Source organism: Natator depressus, chromosome 4, assembly GCF_965152275.1.
Source record: "Natator depressus isolate rNatDep1 chromosome 4, rNatDep2.hap1, whole genome shotgun sequence".
NCBI lineage: Eukaryota > Metazoa > Chordata > Testudines > Cheloniidae > Natator > Natator depressus.
In genome coordinates this window covers 33,134,150-33,156,198 of record NC_134237.1, presented here as the reverse complement: position 1 = coordinate 33,156,198, position 22,049 = coordinate 33,134,150, and the positions used below count along the sequence as shown (strand labels likewise).

The following is a 22,049-nucleotide window of genomic DNA, read 5'->3' as shown; positions in this document are numbered from 1 at the left end:
CCACACAAAAGCCCTCTCTCTAGGGCTCTCATTTCTGTTAGGCTAGGTCTACAATAACAACCCTTCACCCATATAGGAATACCAGTATGCTATACTGGCAAAGCACACCTAGGTTGGATGCAGCTATACCAGCTTTGTACCACTCCCTGAAAGGAACAAAAAAAGCTACACTGGTAAAAGTGCAGTTTTGCTGGTATAACTGTGTCCACACTAGGGTCTTCTGCTGCACACTTATTTGCAAGACCAAGAGAACTATAGACTAGCACAAGTCAGTAGAGTAGCCATGGCCCGAGCCTAGGCTCCAGGATACAGTCAACCTCCCCACACAAGAAGTTATGCTGCTGCCTCCGATATGTATGGACAGCAGCAGGCAGTGCCAGAGAACATCATCTGTCTGCTACACCAGGCAATCTGGGGGCCACGGTTTTTCTCTGAATCAAGTTTTTTCCAATTTTCACCAATAAGGTTCTACCCACTGATGCCTAGAACATTCTTTGACATTTTGGAAGTGACTAAATACGGTGTTTAGCAGTTATACTACATACAGACAAACAGAGAAATAGCAGGATGCTGAACACAGGCCAGAAAATTATCCAGCATCACCCTGGCAAAATGAAGAAACCAATAATAAATCTACAATACATTATGTAACAATAATACAACTATAATATACTTATCATTAAAGGATAGGGCTGGATTTTCAGAAACACTGAACACCCACAACTCCAACTGAACTAAATGGGAAGAGATTCTCACTCATTCCTCAGGAAAAATGAGTGCAGTCTATCAAAGTCACTGAACATCCTAAGGACGCTGGACCATGCCACCATCAAAACAGCAGCCTGGGGGCTGCCACTGCAGCTGTTGTGGAAGAGGGAGAGAGAACCAGGCTGGGCTACAGTGACAACTCCTCCTCTTTTCCTGGACCCAGCATATGGGTCCAGCCCCCCAGGGCACCATACAAAGCCAGAGTTCCCCCAATTGCCAAGGGAAGGAAGAGCCAAGTCAGTCTCCCCCTAGTCCCACCCCCACAATCCTGCTCCTGAGGTACCACATGGGCAAGAGCCTCTCACTTCCACAGATAAGGAAGAGCATACCAAATTGGGCTGCTCTTTACTGCCGCTGGACCCAGCACATGGAACCAGCCCCCGCCTCATTGGGATAACAGCATTCTTCTGCTGTCAGCTCACGTAGGTAATCAGTAAGTCAAGCAGCAATGCTAAAGATTCAGGGTACAAGCCCTGATGATGATGACAATGTTACCGCTGTACAAAACATACATAACAAAATTGTTTTTTACCTTTGTCCTTGAAAAACATTAGGAGGTTACATGCAAAAAGTTACATTAAAAGAACACTTCGGTCAAGGACTCAAAAATAAGGACACGTAGATGTACAGCTAGCTATGCATCCTTAATTTGGTCCTCTGGTATGTACGCGTTATGATCTCATACTATTTCTTCCTCAAGCATCCCTGCCACACTCAGTGCAGAGTTTGGATGTACACTGGTCCAAAATTAAGCTTGCGTGGGAATACATAAATCTGGCAATTCTTAACTGACGTTATTTTAATGTAGTTTTTTTATGTAATATGCTGTGGTGTAGCACACTTTGTAGCTTCTGTAAGCTCCATTCCACCCACTAGCTCTGTTGCCACCCTCCCATCCCCTCTTTTCAGGGACTCCCTGGAAATCCATCCAATCTCTCATCCCCTCTACCAGGGGTTCTGTGCGCCCCCTCCTTACATATCAGGGTCTGTATTCTCACCCCAGGACAGGGCTCATGTACTCCCTAGTGCCCCCATTCCAAAGTTCTCCATTCTCCTGCCATGGCTACGCCTCTGGGTAAGCCCCAATTTCCCTCTTTCTCACCCATCCGCCACAAACAAGCATCTCCCTGCCCCCCATTCCCTTCAGCCCTTTACCAAGGTCTCCTATTCTGCCCCTATTCCCACCATCCCCCCGATGCTAAGGGCTCTTTACCCTCCCTCACCCCATAACAGGGTCCTCCCCAATGCCAGGGGATGTGTGCACATTCCCATTCCATCCATGCTTGTTCCTCCCCCCACTTATTTGTTTGGGATATAAGTCATTTAGGGTGTCAACATATTAAACTCTTTTGGGAAGATGGACAGGAGATAAGAATATTGTTATGTTAGGGCTATCATCAACCAGTTGTTTGATCTACAGACAATTGCAGAGGTGTTTGAAGCTATAACTGTGCTGAACAGACGGCAGGGACTCCATGCATCCTCCTTTTCTCCCAAAATCAACATGGTTCTGGCTACTGATGCCTAGAACATTCCCTAAAACATTAGAATTGATCAGATGCAGCATTCAAAAGTTAGTGTTACATAGGAACAAACACAGATGTGCCATCAAGTTGAGTATAAGGGGCCTTTGCAAACCTGGCCAACTACATATTTGATCACTTATTGCCGTACTCACCCATGTTTGCTAAGAGGCAGACAACTGCTTGTACATCTGCTCCTGCATACACATCAGCCAGTGAAGTGACTACAGGCAAGCAAAGCGTGTGCACACGAATTCTCCGTTCACCTACACCAAAATGATGAATAAATTAATAATGCAATATCCACTGATAGGAAAGAGGCAATTGAAATTGTTTACTAACTACATTCCTTCTCTCATTCCAGACTCCTTTGCTCCACCAGTGACATCAGTCCTGATGCCCACAATTGTTCCCTTCTCCCATCCCGTCTATGAAATCTTTTACATACTGTCCACTATGCATGAAATCTCCTAATCCAACTTCATAAAACTACCACCCAATTTACATTCAAATTCTCCCTAAAAAAACTTACTTCCATAATGCAAAAAGAAAAGGAGTACTTGTGGCACATTAGAGATTAACAAATTTATTTGAGCGTAAACTTTTGTGAGCTACAGCTCACTTCATCGGATGCATGCCTATGAAGTGAACTGTAGCTCACAAAAGCTTACGCTCAAATAAATGTGTTAGTCGCTAAGGTGCCACAAGTACTCCTTTTCCTTTTGCGGATACAGACTAACATGGCTGCTACTCTGAAACCTTCCATAATGCAATGTCCAAGTTGAGTTCATAATTTATAAACCAAAGTTATTTACTAGAAACTAGATCTTCCAGAGGTGCCTATGTATAGACCCACTCCTGGAATCCAAGATGCCTGCACCACAAGATTTTGGATTCTTCAGAAAACCATGCTCTTTAGGTCTTCACAAGCAATTTACTCACACTAGTCCTTTGGATCTCATCAGTGGTAATATACAGAGGATCCTGAAGAAGAGATTTAGGACATACTCCAGAGGAAGGAGTAACTTATTTTCTCTATATCTGTCTTTTAAGCCATAAGGTTTTTATGGCAGGGACTATACTTTGGCCAGATTATGCCACCTGTACTCAAATTTAGTACCCAAATCCACAAGACGCTCAACTGATTTCAATGGGACTATCCACAGAGTAAAAATGTCAGTATTCAGCTCTTGGTGAACTGTACAATGGCAAGCACATTATTGGTGATAAATACTATTACTACTAATATAATTTTAAATTAATTTTCACTTCCTGAGATTAAATTTTGTTTTACCTGAATTAGATTTAATATGGAAAAAAATTCTAATTTGCAACAAAGTTCATGGCCCGTGATCCTGGAAAGACTTACATGTGTGCTTAAAAGTACATGCTGAAGTAGTACCATTGACTTCAATCATAGAATCATAGAATCATAGAATATCAGGGTTGGAAGGGACCCCAGAAGGTCATCTAGTCCAACCCCCTGCTCGAAGCAGGACCAATTCCCAGTTAAATCATCCCAGCCAGGGCTTTGTCAAGCCTGACCTTAAAAACCTCTAAGGAAGGAGATTCTACCACCTCCCTAGGTAACGCATTCCAGTGTTTCACCACCCTCTTAGTGAAAAAGTTTTTCCTAATATCCAATCTAAACCTCCCCCATTGCAACTTGAGACCATTACTCCTCGTTCTGTCATCTGCTACCATTGAGAACAGTCTAGAGCCATCCTCTTTGGAACCCCCTTTCAGGTAGTTGAAAGCAGCTATCAAATCCCCCCTCAATCTTCTCTTCTGCAGACTAAACAATCCCAGCTCCCTCAGCCTCTCTTCATAAGTCATGTGCTCTAGACCCCTAATCATTTTTGTTGCCCTTCGCTGGACTCTCTCCAGTTTATCCACATCCTTCTTGTAGTGTGGGGCCCAAAACTGGACACAGTACTCCAGATGAGGCCTCACCAGTGTCGAATAGAGGGGAACGATCACATCCCTCGATCTGCTCGCTATGCCCCTACTTATACATCCCAAAATGCCATTGGCCTTCTTGGCAACAAGGGCACACTGTTGACTCATATCCAGCTTCTCGTCCACTGTCACCCCTAGGTCCTTTTCCGCAGAACTGCTGCCTAGCCATTCGGTCCCTAGTCTGTAGCGGTGCATTGGATTCTTCCATCCTAAGTGCAGGACCCTGCACTTATCCTTATTGAACCTCATCAGATTTCTTTTGGCCCAATCCTCCAATTTGTCTAGGTCCTTCTGTATCCTATCCCTCCCCTCCAGCGTATCTACCACTCCTCCCAGTTTAGTATCATCTGCAAATTTGCTGAGAGTGCAATCCACACCATCCTCCAGATCATTTATGAAGATATTGAACAAAACCGGCCCCAGGACCGACCCCTGGGGCACTCCACTTGACACCGGCTGCCAACTAGACATGGAGCCATTGATCACTACCCGTTGAGCCCGACAATCTAGCCAGCTTTCTACCCACCTTATAGTGCATTCATCTAGCCCATACTTCCTTAACTTGCTGACAAGAATACTGTGGGAGACCGTGTCAAAAGCTTTGCTAAAGTCAAGAAACAATACATCCACTGCTTTCCCTTCATCCACAGAACCAGTAATCTCATCATAAAAGGCGATTAGATTAGTCAGGCATGACCTTCCCTTGGTGAATCCATGCTGACTGTTCCTGATCACTTTCCTCTCATGTAAGTGCTTCAGGATTGATTCTTTGAGGACCTGCTCCATGATTTTTCCAGGGACTGAGGTGAGGCTGACTGGCCTGTAGTTCCCAGGATCCTCCTTCTTCCCTTTTTTAAAGATTGGCACTACATTAGCCTTTTTCCAGTCATCCGGGACTTCCCCCGTTCGCCACGAGTTTTCAAAGATAATGGCCAAGGGCTCTGCAATCACAGCCGCCAATTCCTTCAGCACTCTCGGATGTAACTCGTCCGGCCCCATGGACTTGTGCACGTCCAGCTTTTCTAAATAGTCCCTAACCACCTCTATCTCCACAGAGGGCTGGCCATCTCTTCCCCATTCTGTGATGCCCAGCGCAGCAGTCTGGGAGCTGACCTTGTTAGTGAAAACAGAGGCAAAAAAAGCATTGAGTACATTAGCTTTTTCCACATCCTCTGTCACTAGGTTGCCTCCCTCATTCAGTAAGGGGCCCACACTTTCCTTGGCTTTCTTCTTGTTGCCAACATACCTGAAGAAACCCTTCTTGTTACTCTTGACATCTCTTGCTAGCTGCAGCTCCAGGTGCGATTTGGCCCTCCTTATATCTTTCCTACATGCCCGAGCAATATTTTTATACTCTTCCCTGGTCATATGTCCAACCTTCCACTTCTTGTAAGCTTCTTTTTTATGTTTAAGATCCGCTAGGATTTCACCATTAAGCCAAGCTGGTCGCTTGCCATGTTTACTATTCTTTCGACTCATCGGGATGGTTTGTCCCTGTAACCTCAACAGGGATTCCTTGAAATACAGCCAGCTCTCCTGGACTCCCTTCCCCTTCATGATAGTCCCCCAGGGACTATCATGGGAGATGAAGATGAGATGAGATGAAGTACATAAAATTAAGCATGTGTGAGAGACTTTGCAGGATTGGTTCCTATATGTGTACAGATCTATTAAGACATTTAAAGCTTAGCATAAAAATGTCAAAAGTATTAATTAGGCTGTCTTGGTAGTAAGACAATGCACTGTCATGAGCACGAAAGAAATCTGTACTCAATTTGATAGTTCAATTAAGAACATGACCAATTGGCCTCTGCATGAGTCATTAACTAGCAAGAGTATTTCAGTGCAAGATGAACTGCCTTAAAACAGAAAATAAATTGCAACAAGACAGAAAAGAGAAATCAAAAAATAATGGGAGAGAAGATACCTAAGAGGTCACAGAATTAAGTATAGAAATAAATACTGCTGCTTCAAAAGATTTATTTTGAAGAGAAATAATGTAATAAAGTGTTGGTTGTTTTCCAGTTACCTTTGCTGGAAGTATACAAAAGAGCCGTCTGAAAACACACCAGAGATGTGCCTGTTAGACTTTCCTCGATGGACATCTGTACTGCGAATCCAGCATCAGGATTGACATTGGCAAGTGACAGCAAGTCAGTAGATCGCACAAAAAGATTTCCATGGAAAGTATGTATTGAAAGACCTAGAAGCAGATGAGATCATTTAAAATATGGATAGCGGCAACATAAAAACCTAACTTCCATAATTATATATTTTTAAAAACCAAAAGCCTCCAATTTTATTTCAAACAGGATAATGAAAGTTAATTTTTCTAAATACTAATGCAAATTCATCAATGACTGCATAACGGTAAGAAACTTAAGGATAATCTCAAAATTCTTGTTTCCATCCATTTTTGAATACTCTTTGCCCTGACTGCAAAACATGTAAACTTGAAGGGATGGACTTCAAGAAAAAATTAGACTCTAATCCCGCAAACCGCTATGCAAATGATTAACTTCAAGCAGTCTCATGAAACTATTCTCATGCTTGAAGTTAATCACATAAGTGTATGCTGGAGCAAAACCTATGCCTGTATATTTATTTTTGTATTAGCATTTGCTCTAACTTTCTACTTAATGCCTTCTCCAAAATATAACTTGTTGCAGCATCCCCACCTTGCTTTTGTTTTTTCTTTTCTAACGGTTCTTTGACGGTCCCTCCCTTCTCCTGTCCCACCTCCCCCTAGCCATGCCAAAGCTTCTGGAAAAGTTGAGTGTGGATGAGTGAGCATCTCCCCAGAATTGCCTTGTGATGGAGCCCCGCTCCTAGGGAGATAGCTCAGAGCCAGCAGAAGAACCACTTTAGATGCTCAGCCTAACAGGTGACACTGTATGGAAAGGTACAGAAGATGATGGTCAAAACCAAAATGGAAGCTGCCAGACATTTAAAAAATTTCATAGTAGATCAGTGTCCATGAGAATCAAGTCTAGAAGTAACAGGTGGCTTCTAGAACACATGAGTAACAAGGAAAGCCAATTTGGTCAGGGAAAATTACAATCAGTTATAAATGCAATTAACATTTCAAGAAAAGACAAATACTACCGGTGAAATAATGGGATTATTTTTGGCCATAAAGGCTGATGAATACTTTGACTATGCTAAGATGTTGAATTTACAAGTCTGTATAGCTAAAGAAGAAATCATAAGACCCAGTTCTTATAAAGCACCATGTCTCTAGTCATTTAATTTTAAAAAGGGATGGTCTAGGTGTGTTAGAGACTAGCATTCAATTAATGAATTAAATGTGTTTGGACTTTTTCAGTTCCAGAACTGAATATTAGAATTTTTTTTTTTTTTTTTTTTTTTTTTTTTACACTGGGTAAGCAAAAATATGGTATAAAAGTTTTGCTGTTCTCTTGCATTTACAGTTAATTAGTAATGAAATCTGATTGAAGCAGAGCAAGAAGAAAGGAATGTATATCACAGCAATAAACTACTTCCTATGCATTTAGAAACCAGTCACTTATGAGAATCATTCAAAATCAGGACATACAATCACCAAGTTCAGTAAAATAAACTGCATAAAAATCGAAGAGTTCCTAATTTAAACACTCTGGAATTTAACATTTGTTACAAATGTTCACTGAGCATTTCGTAAATTTCTATAGAATCACACAGTAGTTTTGAACCTTCATTCTAACTACTACTCCACAGATATAAACCATGATATATCAGATCATTCTGAATCATAGGACATAGTATATAACGTATTCAAATGATGCATAAACAGGTAAATTAGCGCACGGGAGAGTCTCATTTACATAACAAGTGAGCCCCTGCAAAACATCAGTGATGTTTTTCTAACTCAAAAAATTACGGAAGAGTTAAGTCATTGCATTCATTTAACAACAAACAAATGGCTATGCCTTGGGAGAGCATTACTGACTCCAGACTGGATTTAATTTCTTCTTGACTCATGTAGATTATTCTGATGCCCAAATTCAACTTTTGACTGGCACTAACAAGTTAGTTAATTTATCAAAGGCTGTACTTGTCCTAGTTAGACTACAGAAATGTTACATTTAATTGCACATCCTGGGCACCACCACATTTTTGATTAAGCAGGATGAACTGTACTTTTCATATCAATCATCAGCATATGGAGAATTCAGCTGTACACAATACTTAGAGATTAAAATGTCTAGCTTGAAATTAATGTACCTTTAGTTTTTTTAAGTTGTAAACAAGTGTGACATTAAGCATCAATGGCCAATTTTTGCAAGAAAAATTTCTCCTTTCAGAGCACCTTAAGTGTATTCAATTGACACTTTAGGCAAAATTCACCCTAGTGTGAAAGGCTCATGCAAGGCTACCAATACTATTTAAGATTTGTGATAGGCAGCAAGGATTGTGAAGGCATAAGCTGCATCAGAGGAAGGGGACAGGGCTGTTCATCCCTGAATGCAATTCAAGGTAGATTTTATTTTGGTTCACATAACCCAGAGCAGAAGGCAGTGATGGGACAGGAGAAACCATCAGATCTATAATTCATCATGTTATCTTAAGGAAACGTCTTCCATAGTATTGATGGTGGACAGCAAAGCCTTTAGGAACTTTTTAGTGATAATATAAACATTGACCGAAAGAAAGCTGTACTTTTTTCTCAGATACAACTTATCTTGCCTGGGAAACCTGAGGCCTAAGATTTTGGTTCTTCCAGTAGAATTACCTAATATGCATTAAAGTTATCATTTGAGTATGCTGTGCAGAAAGTTATAGTAGCTACTGTAAATTTCTTCCTAGCAAATTGCAATGTAGACACAGGGGATTATGTCTGAGGCACTGCATGCAAACAGGATTTTTCTTCTGATATTTTTTTTCCCAGGGTATGAAAAAGGTTTTAAATATGAGCTACTATTCTAGCGGATATAGAACGAGAAAATGCATAGGTGAAAAATATACTCCGTATTTTATCCTAAGGTTTTTAAAGAGAGCCAAAGTCCAAATGCTTAATGATGTAGGTATTGTAATTAAAAATAGTGAAAAGCTGACAGCTCACATAGAGGTGTTCTCAAATGAGCCTTTTTAAAAGTGAAACACATTTTGCCTCACTTTACCTCAATTATCTACTGCAGGCAATCCCTAGCTTAATACACAATCTGAAACTTCTTGTAAAAACAATTCCAAGATGTAAGCCATACCTTTTGTACATCTTATTCTCATGACTGCCTCAAATCCAATCTTCCTTGTAAGGTATCTTTTAAGGTCTTTTTGCAATTTTTCTGCTTGAGCAGGATTGTGGCTATGATGGAAAGATGGATAATAATAGATGCATCCAGCAGAATATTTGGACATACAAGCTTTTGAGGAGAAAGAGAAATGGTTAATATTTATATATGAAGATGTGTAATACAATTTATTCATAAATCAAGTTGTTTTTTAAAAAGAAATATAGTCCTTTGCCATTTTAACACAGATTAGCACATTAGAATGAAGGAAAAAAATTAAACTGGAATTTAAGCCTTAAATAGCTAATCCACAGGGTTTTTGAAGAGCAAGTAAATAATAATGGAGAAGGGGCGTACAACCACTAGCCACCTGGTTAGGTCAGGACACCTGAATAAAGTAAGGCCTGTTCCAACTTGCTGGAATCCCTATTCTATTTTCCTGATGTGATCCATCTCTGTTCCGGCCAGTTCCCAACTTCTTACTCAGGCCAAGAACCAGGAAGGGGACAGTGAGTCATCCTAGCCACTCTTTATTACCTATATACACACTAGTAAATAAGCATTTTAATGTGGCATGCCACATTGAGAACTGTACAGTATTCATGTAGACATAACTAATTTCTGGTGTGCAGAAACATGTTTTGATTTAACCTTTAGAAAACTAAATGAGAATACTTTTCTTACACATTCAACACTGACCATTAATAAACTTGTCTTCACTCACTCACTCTCTCATTCCTCTAGTTGTTTCCTTTCCTAAACATAATAAGGCCATCTTCTATCTCCTGCAATGGCAGAGCACCAGAATATAAGATGACTCTCACACTATTAGCCTGCCCTCCCTGTGCTTTCCTGTTGGTTTCCATGCCAGCTCCTCCACAGCAGAAGAGTCATATTTAGGGAAGTGTTAAAATACCTATGTACACAATTTAAGGGCTCCTGAAGGAGTTTTGATTTTAATGTGAGTTTAAACACACAAATTGTGGAAGCAGGTAAAAAGACAAAATAGAATCTCTTACCTAGAGAAGCCAGGTCAGAATACTGAGAACTTAAGAGAAACAAATCCACAGCTGTTTGCTGTCCTGAGCAGTCCAGTGCCAACTTTTTGTAAAAATCTGTCGCGGGGCCAAGATGCTGTACAACCTTTAGTAAAGGAAATTATACAGCAAAGAGTACAAGTTGGGAGCATACTACCATGAGCACAATAAACGTGTTATTAAATAAAAAACACATTATAAAAGATAAAAGTACAATATTTAGTATTTTCTTACAGTAATCATTTGTAGTTGCTTACTAACTTTTGCAGAAAAGTATTTTTTTTCTATTCTGCACCTCCTGTTAGTTTACATACGTAATCTTCCTTTCAGGAAAACATATGTTCAAATACAAATAAACGTTCTAACAATGTGCTGTTTAAACTACAACACACTCATGGGATTTCTAAAATAACAAAAGTGACAAAATATTAAAGATAAGAACTGATGTTTCAGAATCCTTGTTGGTTTGGCACAGATGTTCATTCTGGTTCTAAGCCCCTGTCTGATGGAGACAGTTAAAATAAAAAGCACTAGTGGTATTATTCTTCCAGCACTGTGACTACCAGTTTGGTGATGGATTAAGGAAGATGGAGCAATCTGCTCACTTGTCTTGAAGACAGAGGAATAGCGCATAAAATGTTTATAATTAAATTCTTATTAGACTAATATAGATGTGCTGAAGAGATATTTAAAAGCTAGCAAGTTGCAACACAGTAAACAAATACAAAAGGTAGCTTGTACAAACTAGATTAGAAAAACACTGCAAGTTTTTAGTTTCAATAATAATGAATGATCCATCAAAAAAAGTTAATAGTACCTTTGTGCTTGATCTTTGATTGGGATCTTCTCTGGAATGCAAGAGCCCTGCACCCAAGGATGGTAACTGTGACTGAAACACAGATATGCGGCCACCTGTTGGAGACATCAATTTAAAGGCAGCCTGAAGCGCAGGACCCAGTGCGCTGTGTGTTTCTCTTGTATTGGTGAACATATTTGGTAGTGCATTCAATAAATCTTTTATCAGCTGCAAAACAGATTGAAAGGTATTACTGCCAAAATAGGGATGTAATTTCTCAGAAGCTATACTGGCATGGCATGAGCACCTGGTGCTGAATATTTCAGCTTATCTTAAACACATATTGTATGGAAATATTAATATTAATAATAAAATGGCAAAACAGGATTTCAGTTGTACAGTACAACACTATCATGAATTCCAGCAAAATTAAAATGTTGGATTTAAGCATTATGTAGAGGATATAGACTTGAAATCAATGGAATTTAACTGCAGGCTGCATAAAATAAACATTTTAAAAATATTTTTATCTATGAAATGTAATGCTACTTTTTTGATCAACCATACCTCTTTGCTTTCATGCAGATTTACAAGTAAGCTATCAGGTGTAGGTAAGAAAACATCTATGGAGGGAAAAATACAAATGTCATTAAAGAATAAAAGCACATTCCAAACACCACAAAATATTAATTCAAATATAAATTAAAATATTGACAGTGGCACTGTTTTTTGTTTGTGTTTTTTTTTAAAAAAGGATTAAATAAACCCTGCTTTTTTTTTCTGGATGTAAATACAAATTGTATTTTATACAGACAAAGACTGCTTTGTATCAGTGCCAATATAATTAACATCAGAGTTTCATTTTTTAGATCCAAGTATTTTGCAATTTATTTTTGAAGTCAACTTATTTTAACTGATAACTTCACATTATGCTGCTATGCATATTCATCATATTTAAGCAGATTTTAATCGGTCCTTAAAAATGTGAAATAAACTCTTGAATATTTTTTATTCCTTTTCTTCTTGCTACTTACCATCAATATCCGAGACAATCAGCATTTGAGGCTGTGATAAACCTTCCTGCAAATTGTAGAACTGAACAGTGCTGTCAAATGTTATGAATCCTATTCTTGTTCTTGAATCGCCAGGCAACCTTAAGATAAAAAAACAAAAACAAATTAAATACAAAGCCAAAAATCCAGATCTCAGATACACATCTGCAGCTTCCACTGATGTTAAAGGACACCATGTTTGTGTAAGTCAAAACTGCGCCCTAATTGCTTAGGCCAGGTCTACAATAGAAAGTTTACTACCATAGATGTGTCAGATGTATGAGAAGGTCATATCTCTAACTGACGTGGTATGCCAGGTACAGCCCTAGTGTAGATGCAATTATGATGGCCAGTATAGCTTATTCCATTTGGGGAAGTGGGTTAAGCTATACTGGCAACAGAATTCTTTTCTGGCAGAAGCTACATCTCCATTAGGGGAGTTTGCCAGTATAGCTAGACACCTAAATGTAGTTAAAAATACTTTTAGCATAAATAACTTAAGACAGACTGAATTTACTTATTTTAGGCAGTTATAAGAGGAGGCTACTTATCTATCACTGGAGGTTCTTCGAGATGTGGGGTCCTTATCTGTTTTCCACTGAGGGTTTACGTATTCGCACCATATGCCCTGAGATGGAGAATTTGAAGTTGGTCCACGCATGTGCCCTTGTCTCATGGTTTCATCTGGGGCGATAAATGGTGGGGCATATCGACCGTGTATCCACTTCCTTCTCCACTGCAAATTGCACACATCCACAGCAGAGGGGAAGGAGGGCGGGAAGTGGAATACAGATAGTGACCACATATCTCGAAGAACCTCCAATTACAGGTAAGTAACCTCCTCTTCAAGTGATGAGTCCTATTGTATTCCACTGAGGGTGATTAACAAGCAGTATGTAAGTCGTAGGAGGCTGCAAGGATGAGGATGGAACAGTTTAGCAGAGGACAGCCATGCCGAATGAGACATCCGTCCAGAGTCCTACACCCAGGGATAATGCATAGAGAAGGCATGTACCGAACTCCACGTGGCCGCTCTACATGTCTTGAAAGTGGCACATCATGGAGGGTGGCCATTGTTGAAGCTTGGGCTCTTGGGGAATGGATGCTAACCCCATCCTATGGAGGCCGCATGGATGTCTATGGGGTATGTCCTGCATATCGAGAGCTGTAAACTACATGCCTTCTCCATACGAAATGTGGGTTTGTGGATAAAGCAACTGAAACAACCGAGATCCAGGTTAGGTCTCCACTCACCCTTCTGTTTGGGTATCAGGAAGCAAGTTGAATAGAACCCCATTCCTTGACAGTCCAGAGGAACCCGCTCTACTGCCTCTCTTGGTAGTAAGGAGTCCACCTCTAGGGCAAATATATTGGCATGAGAATGGTCCCTGAGGAGGGAGGGTCTGTGGATGAGGTAGCACGATGAATTCAATTGTACCATCATAGTGGATGACATTTAGCGCCCAATTGTGTTATTGCACTCCAAACTAGTGAGAAGAGTGCTAGATGACCCCCGAAAGAGGTGGGATGGTTGTATGGCAGCAGGCGACGTGGTTGGCAGCTCTCTGATGTTCCTCAGAAATATCTTTTCTGAGAGGGTTGCATGTGTGATGAGAAAGGCTGTGAAGGTGGACCAGGAGAATGAGACTGTTGGATCTTCTGGTGCTTGCATGGTGGTTTGTAAGGCCTCTGGTGGAAAATCTGGGAAGTCTGGTACCATTGTGCAGGTGGCAGGCGGTAGTATTTACACTTGGGCACAGGTGGGTAGATACTCAGCGAACTAAGTGTGGCTCTTGAATCTTTGAGTGTGTGGAGGGAATCATCAGTTTTCTGATTAAATAGATGGGATTCATCAAAAGGGAGGTCCTCAATGGTAATTTTGTACCTCCCTGGGGAAAACAGAGGAATGAAGCCACGATTCCCTCCTCATGACAATGCTCATAGCCATCAAACATGATGAAGTATCTGTTGTGTTTACAACTGATTGAAGAGCTGTCCTTGCCACCAGTTTGCCTTCCTCCAAGATTGACTGGAACTAGCCCCGATCTTGTTGCAGCAGTTTTTCAGCAAAATCCTCGTTTGCTGTAGTTCAGGAAGTCTTATTTGGCAAGCAATGCATGATAATTTGAAATCCTGAACTGAAGGCTAGCTGAGAAGACAACCTCACATCCCAGAAGTTCCAACCGTTTCCTCTCCTTATCAGTCGGAGTGAAGCGTGGGTGTTGCTGTCTGGACTGCTCCGTCATGGCCTGTACCATAAGGGAATGCAAGGGTGGGGTGGTGGTGGTGAGAAAAGCAATTCAGACCCCTTAGCCGGTATATAGTATTGTGTAGAGAGGCGTGCGTACGGCCAGAGTGTGCCAAACTCTTCGAGATTCTGGAGGATGGCATCGCTGACAGGCAGAGCAGCCCTACCCAGCAGCAATGAGTGAAGGATGTCCAGGAGTTGATGTTGTGTGTCTTGTACCTCCTCCAGGGGAATGTGAAGTTCATCCACCACCCTACGCAGGAGACCTTGGAATTAGTGGAATTCATCTGGGGGTGAGGGGGAAACCGAAGTCACTGCAGCAACTGGTGAGTATGATGGAAAATGCTCCTGGCTCCAGCGATACCATTGGAACGAGACTCAATGGGTCTTCATAATTGGCTCTGAGCGTCTACTCAAGGGCACTCTAGACGGGAGAGAGGTGAAGTCTCCCTTACAGAATGGGTGGGTTCCGAGGGTGGGTATTAGGGCCAGGGTCCCCATTAGGGCCAGCATGATGGATCTGGAGGATGCTGCAGTGGGCCCCAGGATGTAGGGAGCCAGTGGCTCCTCGGCAATTGGAGTGGAGCATATTGCAACGTAGACGGCGTCTTTGGGTACTCAGTGTCAGTAAGGGATGGGCAATCCCTGCACTTCATCCGATTCCTCAGAGGACACGAACTCAGACACTGGTTCCATCGGTGCTACTGCTGGATCTGGTAGAAGCATATAGTGAAGGGTGCCTTAACTGCAGCACATTCTGGATAGGAGATCTGGCCTCCCTCATGTGGATGGTAGCAGAAGGTTCTCCCAGGGCAAACAGTTCCTGGGGCTCTGGCACCTTTTCCAACTACCCTGGTGTTAATGGTACTCTTTCCGTATTGCGAACTGACGCTAGAGTGGCAGACTTTCCTGGAGCAGGCACACTGACATTGACGGCATGCGCAGCTCAGTACCCAGTATCAGTGTGGGTTCTTGTCATGTTTATGAGTCTTGGAGCACACTGCTTCCCCATGGATGGAGTCTGTGGAAGGAGCCTCCCCTTTCTTCACTTTGGAGGAAGTGCCATGCTTATGTGCATGCTTCCTTACCTCCTGACTATGCCCTGGCATGGGGTCCATAGTGGTGGTACCGCCAGAGCTGGACCCTGTCTCCGTAGCCAGAAGTGCACTCCTGGCTGTCTCAGGCCGATGTACAGGGGTTTCCCTGGCTTGGGTCCGAATGAGGTCTCATGGTGACTTCCAGGAGGTGCTTCTTGAGGTGGAGAGACCAGCCTTCGCAGGTACGGCTTGGGACAGACTGACAGATACTGCATCTGGACGAAAAGGTGGACTTCTCCCAAGGAGTAGAGGCAGGGCTGATGTTCATCACCAGCCGAGAAGGAAGGAGACACACATGTTAAAGCCTGGGGTCTCCAGCATGGTCCAGTATCCATGCACGGGTGTGGGTGGTGGTGGTGTTTACATGTAAACAGATCCCCCAAGTCCCAATTCCACTCTAAATAACTACTAAAACGATTAAAAACTATGTAAAAACAGTAAAACAGCAAAAGACTACCAAAAAAACCTAACTACATACAACTATACACTTTTTAGGTGCGTCACACAAGAGGACAGTAAGGGCGGGTCTACACTACTACGGTAAATCAATCTAATTTACGCAACTTCAGTTGCATTATTCACGTAACTGAAGTCGACGTAGTTAGATCCACTTAGAGAAGTGGCTACACTGCGCTGTGTTGACAGGAGAGCATCTCCCGTCGACCTCCTTTATGCTTCTCGGGGAGGTGGAGTACATAAATCACACTGATTTAGCGTGTCTTCAGCAGACCCGCTAAATCACCACTCATTGCATCAACTGCAGCAGTGCCGATCTACCAGCAAGTGTAGACATGCCCTAATAATTCTAACCTGGATGATGCGGTGGTGAGAAGGAACTGGAAAAGCAGTCAGTCCACCCCACCCTTAATCACCTTGGACGAAACCATGCAGCGAGGCCAGGTCACATGTGTGGATCAACAGACGCTACTACTTTCAAATTCTCTGGCTCCGGATGCATGGTACGCATACTCAGTGGAATACAATAAGGACCATCACTAAAAGAACTTCTGTTACAGTGCTATGCTTTTGCAAAAGGAAAAAAAGGTTCTCTCCATTTATCATGTGATGTTGCTATGGGACAATAGGTTGTGAATTGTTACATATTGCAATTCACTTGGCATTGCAGTATAAAATTACTAAATAGAAAGTAACAAGGATAGTTGGGTACTGAGAAGTGCGTTCTTGGCTGCCCACTCAACAATTAAAAAAAAAAAAGTGATCTCAATGTTTCCTGAGCAGGTTAGACAATCATGATAAAAAGCAGAACTATGCTTCCAGATGTCATTACAGATCAGCCCTCTTAAACAGGTCAAACTTCAACAATACTTTAGGGTTTACTGCAGAGGATTCAAATTTGTTTGAAAAAATTATTTATGATAGCAAGAACTAAGCTGTATTATAATGCACCTAAATTTATTTTTACTTTTCTTTTTTCTCCTCCCTTTATTCTTACATCTTATCTTTTCTCGTACTTTCCCCTTCTTATAGCTTTACTGCAGTAGTTCTCAAACTTTTATACTGGTGACCGCCTCTGAGTGCGACCCCTCTTATAAATTAAAAACACTTTTAAATATATTTAACACCATTATAAATGCTGGAGGCAAAGCGGGGTTTGGGGTGGAGACTGACAGCTCACGACTCTCCATGTAATACCCTCCCAAACCCCTGAAGGGTTCCAACCCCCAGTTTGAGAACCCCTGCTTTACTGGATCTGTTTAATCAAAATCTGCAATGTAATATTCCAGAAAATGTCCCTCCTCACTGCCCCCCAACAGAAAATTCAATCTTTTGTTTTCATCCTTTGTTAGAGAAAAATGCCAGTAACTGGTGCAGTGGTGATTTGTTTATTTAAACTCTAATATGAAAATGTAAGATGCGCATGATACATCCCATATGCTTCAGAGGTAGGATACTTGCTATGCGTATTCTCTGCAATTAATTGACAGCCCTAGTTATTTTATATCCTGAGGTAAAATATTAGAAATTTAGAATTGATGTAAGGAATATCCATCTTTAGCCATAGCTATTTTGAGTATTCAGTATATAATTCTTGGGTTATCTAAACAAAATGCTTTGCAGATCACTTCTAATCATATTCATAAAAAGATATTCTTTGCCATTATACAAATGGTCCTAAGTTACATGGCCATATTCTTTTTCTACACTACTACAGACATTTCAAAATCTAATTTAGTCAGCAAAACATTTGCCCTCTATCAGTAGGTCCTGTAAATACTGTATGAAACAGTTACAGTAAAAGATACACCATAAGTTAACATTGCAGCCTGCTCACAATTATAAAATAAAGTCAGTCTAAAAGGATGATGATGTATATACTTACTTGTCTAGGTTTTCCAGCAATGACTGACACACAATTGTCAAGTATCCAGCTTCCACTGCATTATGAGACACATCTAAAACAAACAAGTACACTGCAGGCTGAGGAGGACGAAGCTGTAAAATATAAAAAAGAATTTAAAAATTCTTATTTTAAAGGGTAAAAAAATGTTAATGGATAACATTCCCTTGGGGAAGAGGTGGGGGGTGGGGGAAGAGGAGCAAGAGAAGGAAGGGAATGCCTTGCAAAATGTTTAAAAATATATCCTATAATTAAATTAACCAAAAATTAGATTTACACCGTCATTCTGGGTTTTTAACAAAGTAAAATAAAAGAAATTCTGACTTGTGTTAAGTTTATCATTAATGTAGAAAACAAAATCAACATCTTAGTCTGTCCTTTTGTCAGCTGGGTCAGAGGAGAGCCTTTGATGTCAACTGTAGAATTTATTCTGAAAAATGGCACTGTTCTTTCAGAATGATGACAATGACACAATTTACTATTCTGAATTACAATAAACATCAGCATTACATTGCTACCATAATTATAATTATGTGTATATTTAAGGAAATTCTATATTCCATTATCTAATCTCCTTAGTCACAGCGTTTCAGATCTAAAATAAGATCCAATCCAGCAAAGACTAGTGGTGAATTTAAGTTTAACCAACCTGATAGAAATTCAGTAGCTTTTGTGAAAAGACCATTTTAAACCTATTTATTTGCAACTATGCTTTCTGTAACTGAGTTAATGCAGCACTGACCCTGCATTTCTTCTCCTCCCGCTCTGAAACAGAGAGGACTGATGACCACTCAGAATAAAGAATTTTAGCACCAGAGAGACTTCTCTTAACTCTCTGGTTTGATTCCTTCTGACAAAAATAAAATAAAATGTATTTACTTTATGTTTCTACTCTAGATGAAAAATCTTATCCTTTTCACCCAAAAGCCAATTTCCTCTTGGATGGGTGTTTGTGCTGTCTTGACCCACTCACGGAAAAAAAAATCTACAGGTAAATGGGACTCAATTTAGTCTATGATTGGGGCTATTACAGCATAGATCCTGGGTTCTTGAAGTAACCCAAAAGATAATAAAAAAAGGAGGTATGACTCACTATTGGGAGGGACTATCACTTCCTCAACCTATACCCATACACACTGATTCACATAACTAGTACTTGTCCATTCCATCCTCAAATACCCTTTGGATGTGGACAAAAATCAAAATAAAATACTGGTCACTGAGGAGGCCCTGCGATGCAGGTAGGAGAAACAGGGAGGAGAGACACCCTTTTCTTCCTTTGTCAAATATATATGGAAGTACAGTTGTAAGCACACTGCAGCTGAAGACTACATGAGCAGATGTCTGTTGGTTTAACTTCTGAGTATCCACAACTTTGAAGGCTATTCCTGAGGTATGAGAATCAGTAGGGCCCTGCATCACACAATAATTTCCAGCACTTTCCAGGTGAGGAAACGGACGGACCACATAAACTACACAGAAATCCCAAAGACTGATAATGTGTCATGAGCTAAGATCTGCTGTAGAATTGATTGCATTTAATATTTTTTCATGTCACAAAGAGATGCCAAGGTTGTCACGCTCTGCTGGCTGCTAACATTTGTATGGGAGCACTTCAGAGCTGTTAAACCAGTCTGATTGTAGGTTCAAGCATCCAAGATGCGCAGAGCTCATGCTGAGAGCAAGCTCCCTGTCCATATGAACAGGGAGTGTTTCTTCCCCCTTGTTGATTTAGGTGCACAGCCACTGCTGTGTTGTCTGAAGTTTATCAGGTTACATTTGCTATTGCTCTTTGCAGAATGCCAAAAAAGCCAGTCTCACTCCTCTTAGGTGCAGTTATGTAAAGTGCCTTTTTCCTCAGAGACGAGTCTGAGCTAGTATGGAACCTGCGCAGAGTCCTCATTCTATTAGGTTTGTTTCAGTTGTGACATGCAGCCTGTTCAGTTTTTGTGCAGGTCTTTTCTGTACTGGTGCTTCCACCACTGTAGAGTGTTTCACTTATCGGGTGTCCAAAGTTCTCTCTCAGAGCTTGATCTAATGGGATTGCTAGTTGCTGAGCGTGTCCTAGAGCAGAACTTTTTCTTTCTGAGGCCCCCGCAACATTCTATAAAAACCTCCACAGCCCACCTGTGCCACAACAACTGTATGTCTGCATATCCAGTAGATTAAAAGCCAGGGCTGGCGTTAGCAGGTGGCAAACAGAGCAGTTGCCTGTGGCCCCACAGGGGACTCCGCAAAGCTAAGCTGCTCAGGCTTTGACTTCAGCCCTGCATGGCTTGGACTTCGGCTTTCTGCCCTGAGAAGCAGAAAGTCTAATGCTGGCCCTGCTCTCTGGTTTATTTTGGAGGACCCCCTGAAACTTGCTCGTGGCCCCTCCCGGGAGTCCCAGACCACTGGTTGAGAACCACTATTCTAGAGTGCCACATTTCCCTCATAACCAGATTGCAGCACACAACCCTCAAGCCTCAGAGGGATAAGACTACAGTCTGAGATGCCCAGTGAAACTCAGGTCTCAGGTCTAAAGACAGTTCAGTTTTTAAAGTCTCTCCTCCTCTGGGAAGACATTGCCTTGTTCAATAACTGTCAATGCATCCAGACAGGTTAGAACCTGTACCAAGCAAAGAGCATTCTTCTCATGCTTAACTAAGAGGTCTATGTTCTTGAACATATTCCAAGTTTCAGCCATTTCCCCCAAGGCTCTGCAGCTTCACAATGATAAGTCAGCTGACCAAACTTGGAATCTTACAGAATCCCCTCCATGAGAAGGCAGCTGCACTCACAGATATGACTATTGTAAACACCCTCAGTATTGAAGCCAGCCCAAAGGGCAGGGAGTGGTACTAGAAATGCCAGTTCAGGGTGAAAATTTGATGTTATGGGAATATGAAGACATTCTTTTTAAAAATCTACTGAAGAATTTTTTTAAATCTCCTAGTCAATCACAGCTAATATAGACTGGAGAGACTCGATCTTGAATTTGAGTCTTGAGCATTAACCCACTTCAGATCCAAAGTGGATCTTGTCCCCACCTCTATACCTTTTGGAACTACCAATTACCTAGATTAAATTCCCATCAGCTGCTGCTCTCTAAACAATTGCTCTGATATCCAAGAGATGTTTCACTGTCCATAAGTCAGGTTCCTCTTGATGGGGCGGGGGGGGGGGGGGGGAGAAAATGGCAACCTTGAGGAGAGGGGAAGAGCTTAAAGTCAATCTGGGACACAAATGACAACTATTGACTGAAATGATCCCTTCCTGTTACGATATAAAGGAAGAGATCCTTCTTTCTCTGAATCACTGCAAACAGAGGAAGCGGACAATCAGCAACACTGACAGCTCTGGAAGGCCACAAAAAGCAGTGTAGACTTTGAGTCTGATTTCAAAAATGAATAACTCCCTCCCCTTTTAAATCCCAGACCGAGGTGTGTATTTAATAGATCATCTTCTGGAGTGGCTTTTAACTGATGAATGCTTACACTTCGTAGCCTGTGAAGCTGGCATCATAGAGTCACTCCTATAGATTTACTGTCCTCAACACCTAAATATTTCATATCCCCGTTTAGAAAAAAAACTCTTCTTTGCACAAAGCACTATCATTCTGCCTGTATTGCTGCTGGCTCAGTGGGCTGCTTCCACATGTTACACTATTAGAACCTGCCTCAGGCTGCAATGGAAGCCCCACTTTCTGGCCAAGTGCTAGTCAGCAAAGCATGGTTGATGGTGGCCAAAATGCTATTGTAGGATGCATAAAAGCTAGGTATTCTCTTATCGGAAAGATTTTCAAGCCCCATTTCCATACTGAACTGTATTCAAGATGACTATCAGAGGGTGGCTGCAGGTTGTTTTCTAGTTGTTAATTTTGTGAGAGATAGGAATCAATCTGGGGAATGAAGAGGAGTTCTTTGGAAGATGCCAAAATTCTGTCTGATCAGTCATTGGTCTTGCCCACCTTTCCAGAGGAAAGGAGAAAGCCAGAGAC

At 41.4% G+C, this 22,049-nt stretch overlaps 1 protein-coding gene across 2 annotated transcripts in view; it reads right to left on the bottom strand.

The window, feature by feature from the left end:
* SEC24B (SEC24 homolog B, COPII coat complex component) overlaps window positions 1–22,049 on the bottom strand; it is an 83,106-nt gene that overhangs the window by 20,019 nt on the left and 41,038 nt on the right. For both annotated transcript variants that reach the window (XM_074950734.1, XM_074950735.1), the window contains 8 exons: window positions 18,053–18,165; window positions 12,349–12,467; window positions 11,882–11,937; window positions 11,336–11,542; window positions 10,501–10,624; window positions 9,455–9,613; window positions 6,280–6,453; window positions 2,447–2,557 (listed from right to left, as the gene is read on the bottom strand). In XM_074950734.1, the coding sequence (XP_074806835.1) occupies window positions 2,447–2,557; window positions 6,280–6,453; window positions 9,455–9,613; window positions 10,501–10,624; window positions 11,336–11,542; window positions 11,882–11,937; window positions 12,349–12,467; window positions 18,053–18,165 (1,063 nt within the window). The remainder of the gene's footprint in view (window positions 1–2,446; window positions 2,558–6,279; window positions 6,454–9,454; window positions 9,614–10,500; window positions 10,625–11,335; window positions 11,543–11,881; window positions 11,938–12,348; window positions 12,468–18,052; window positions 18,166–22,049) is intronic.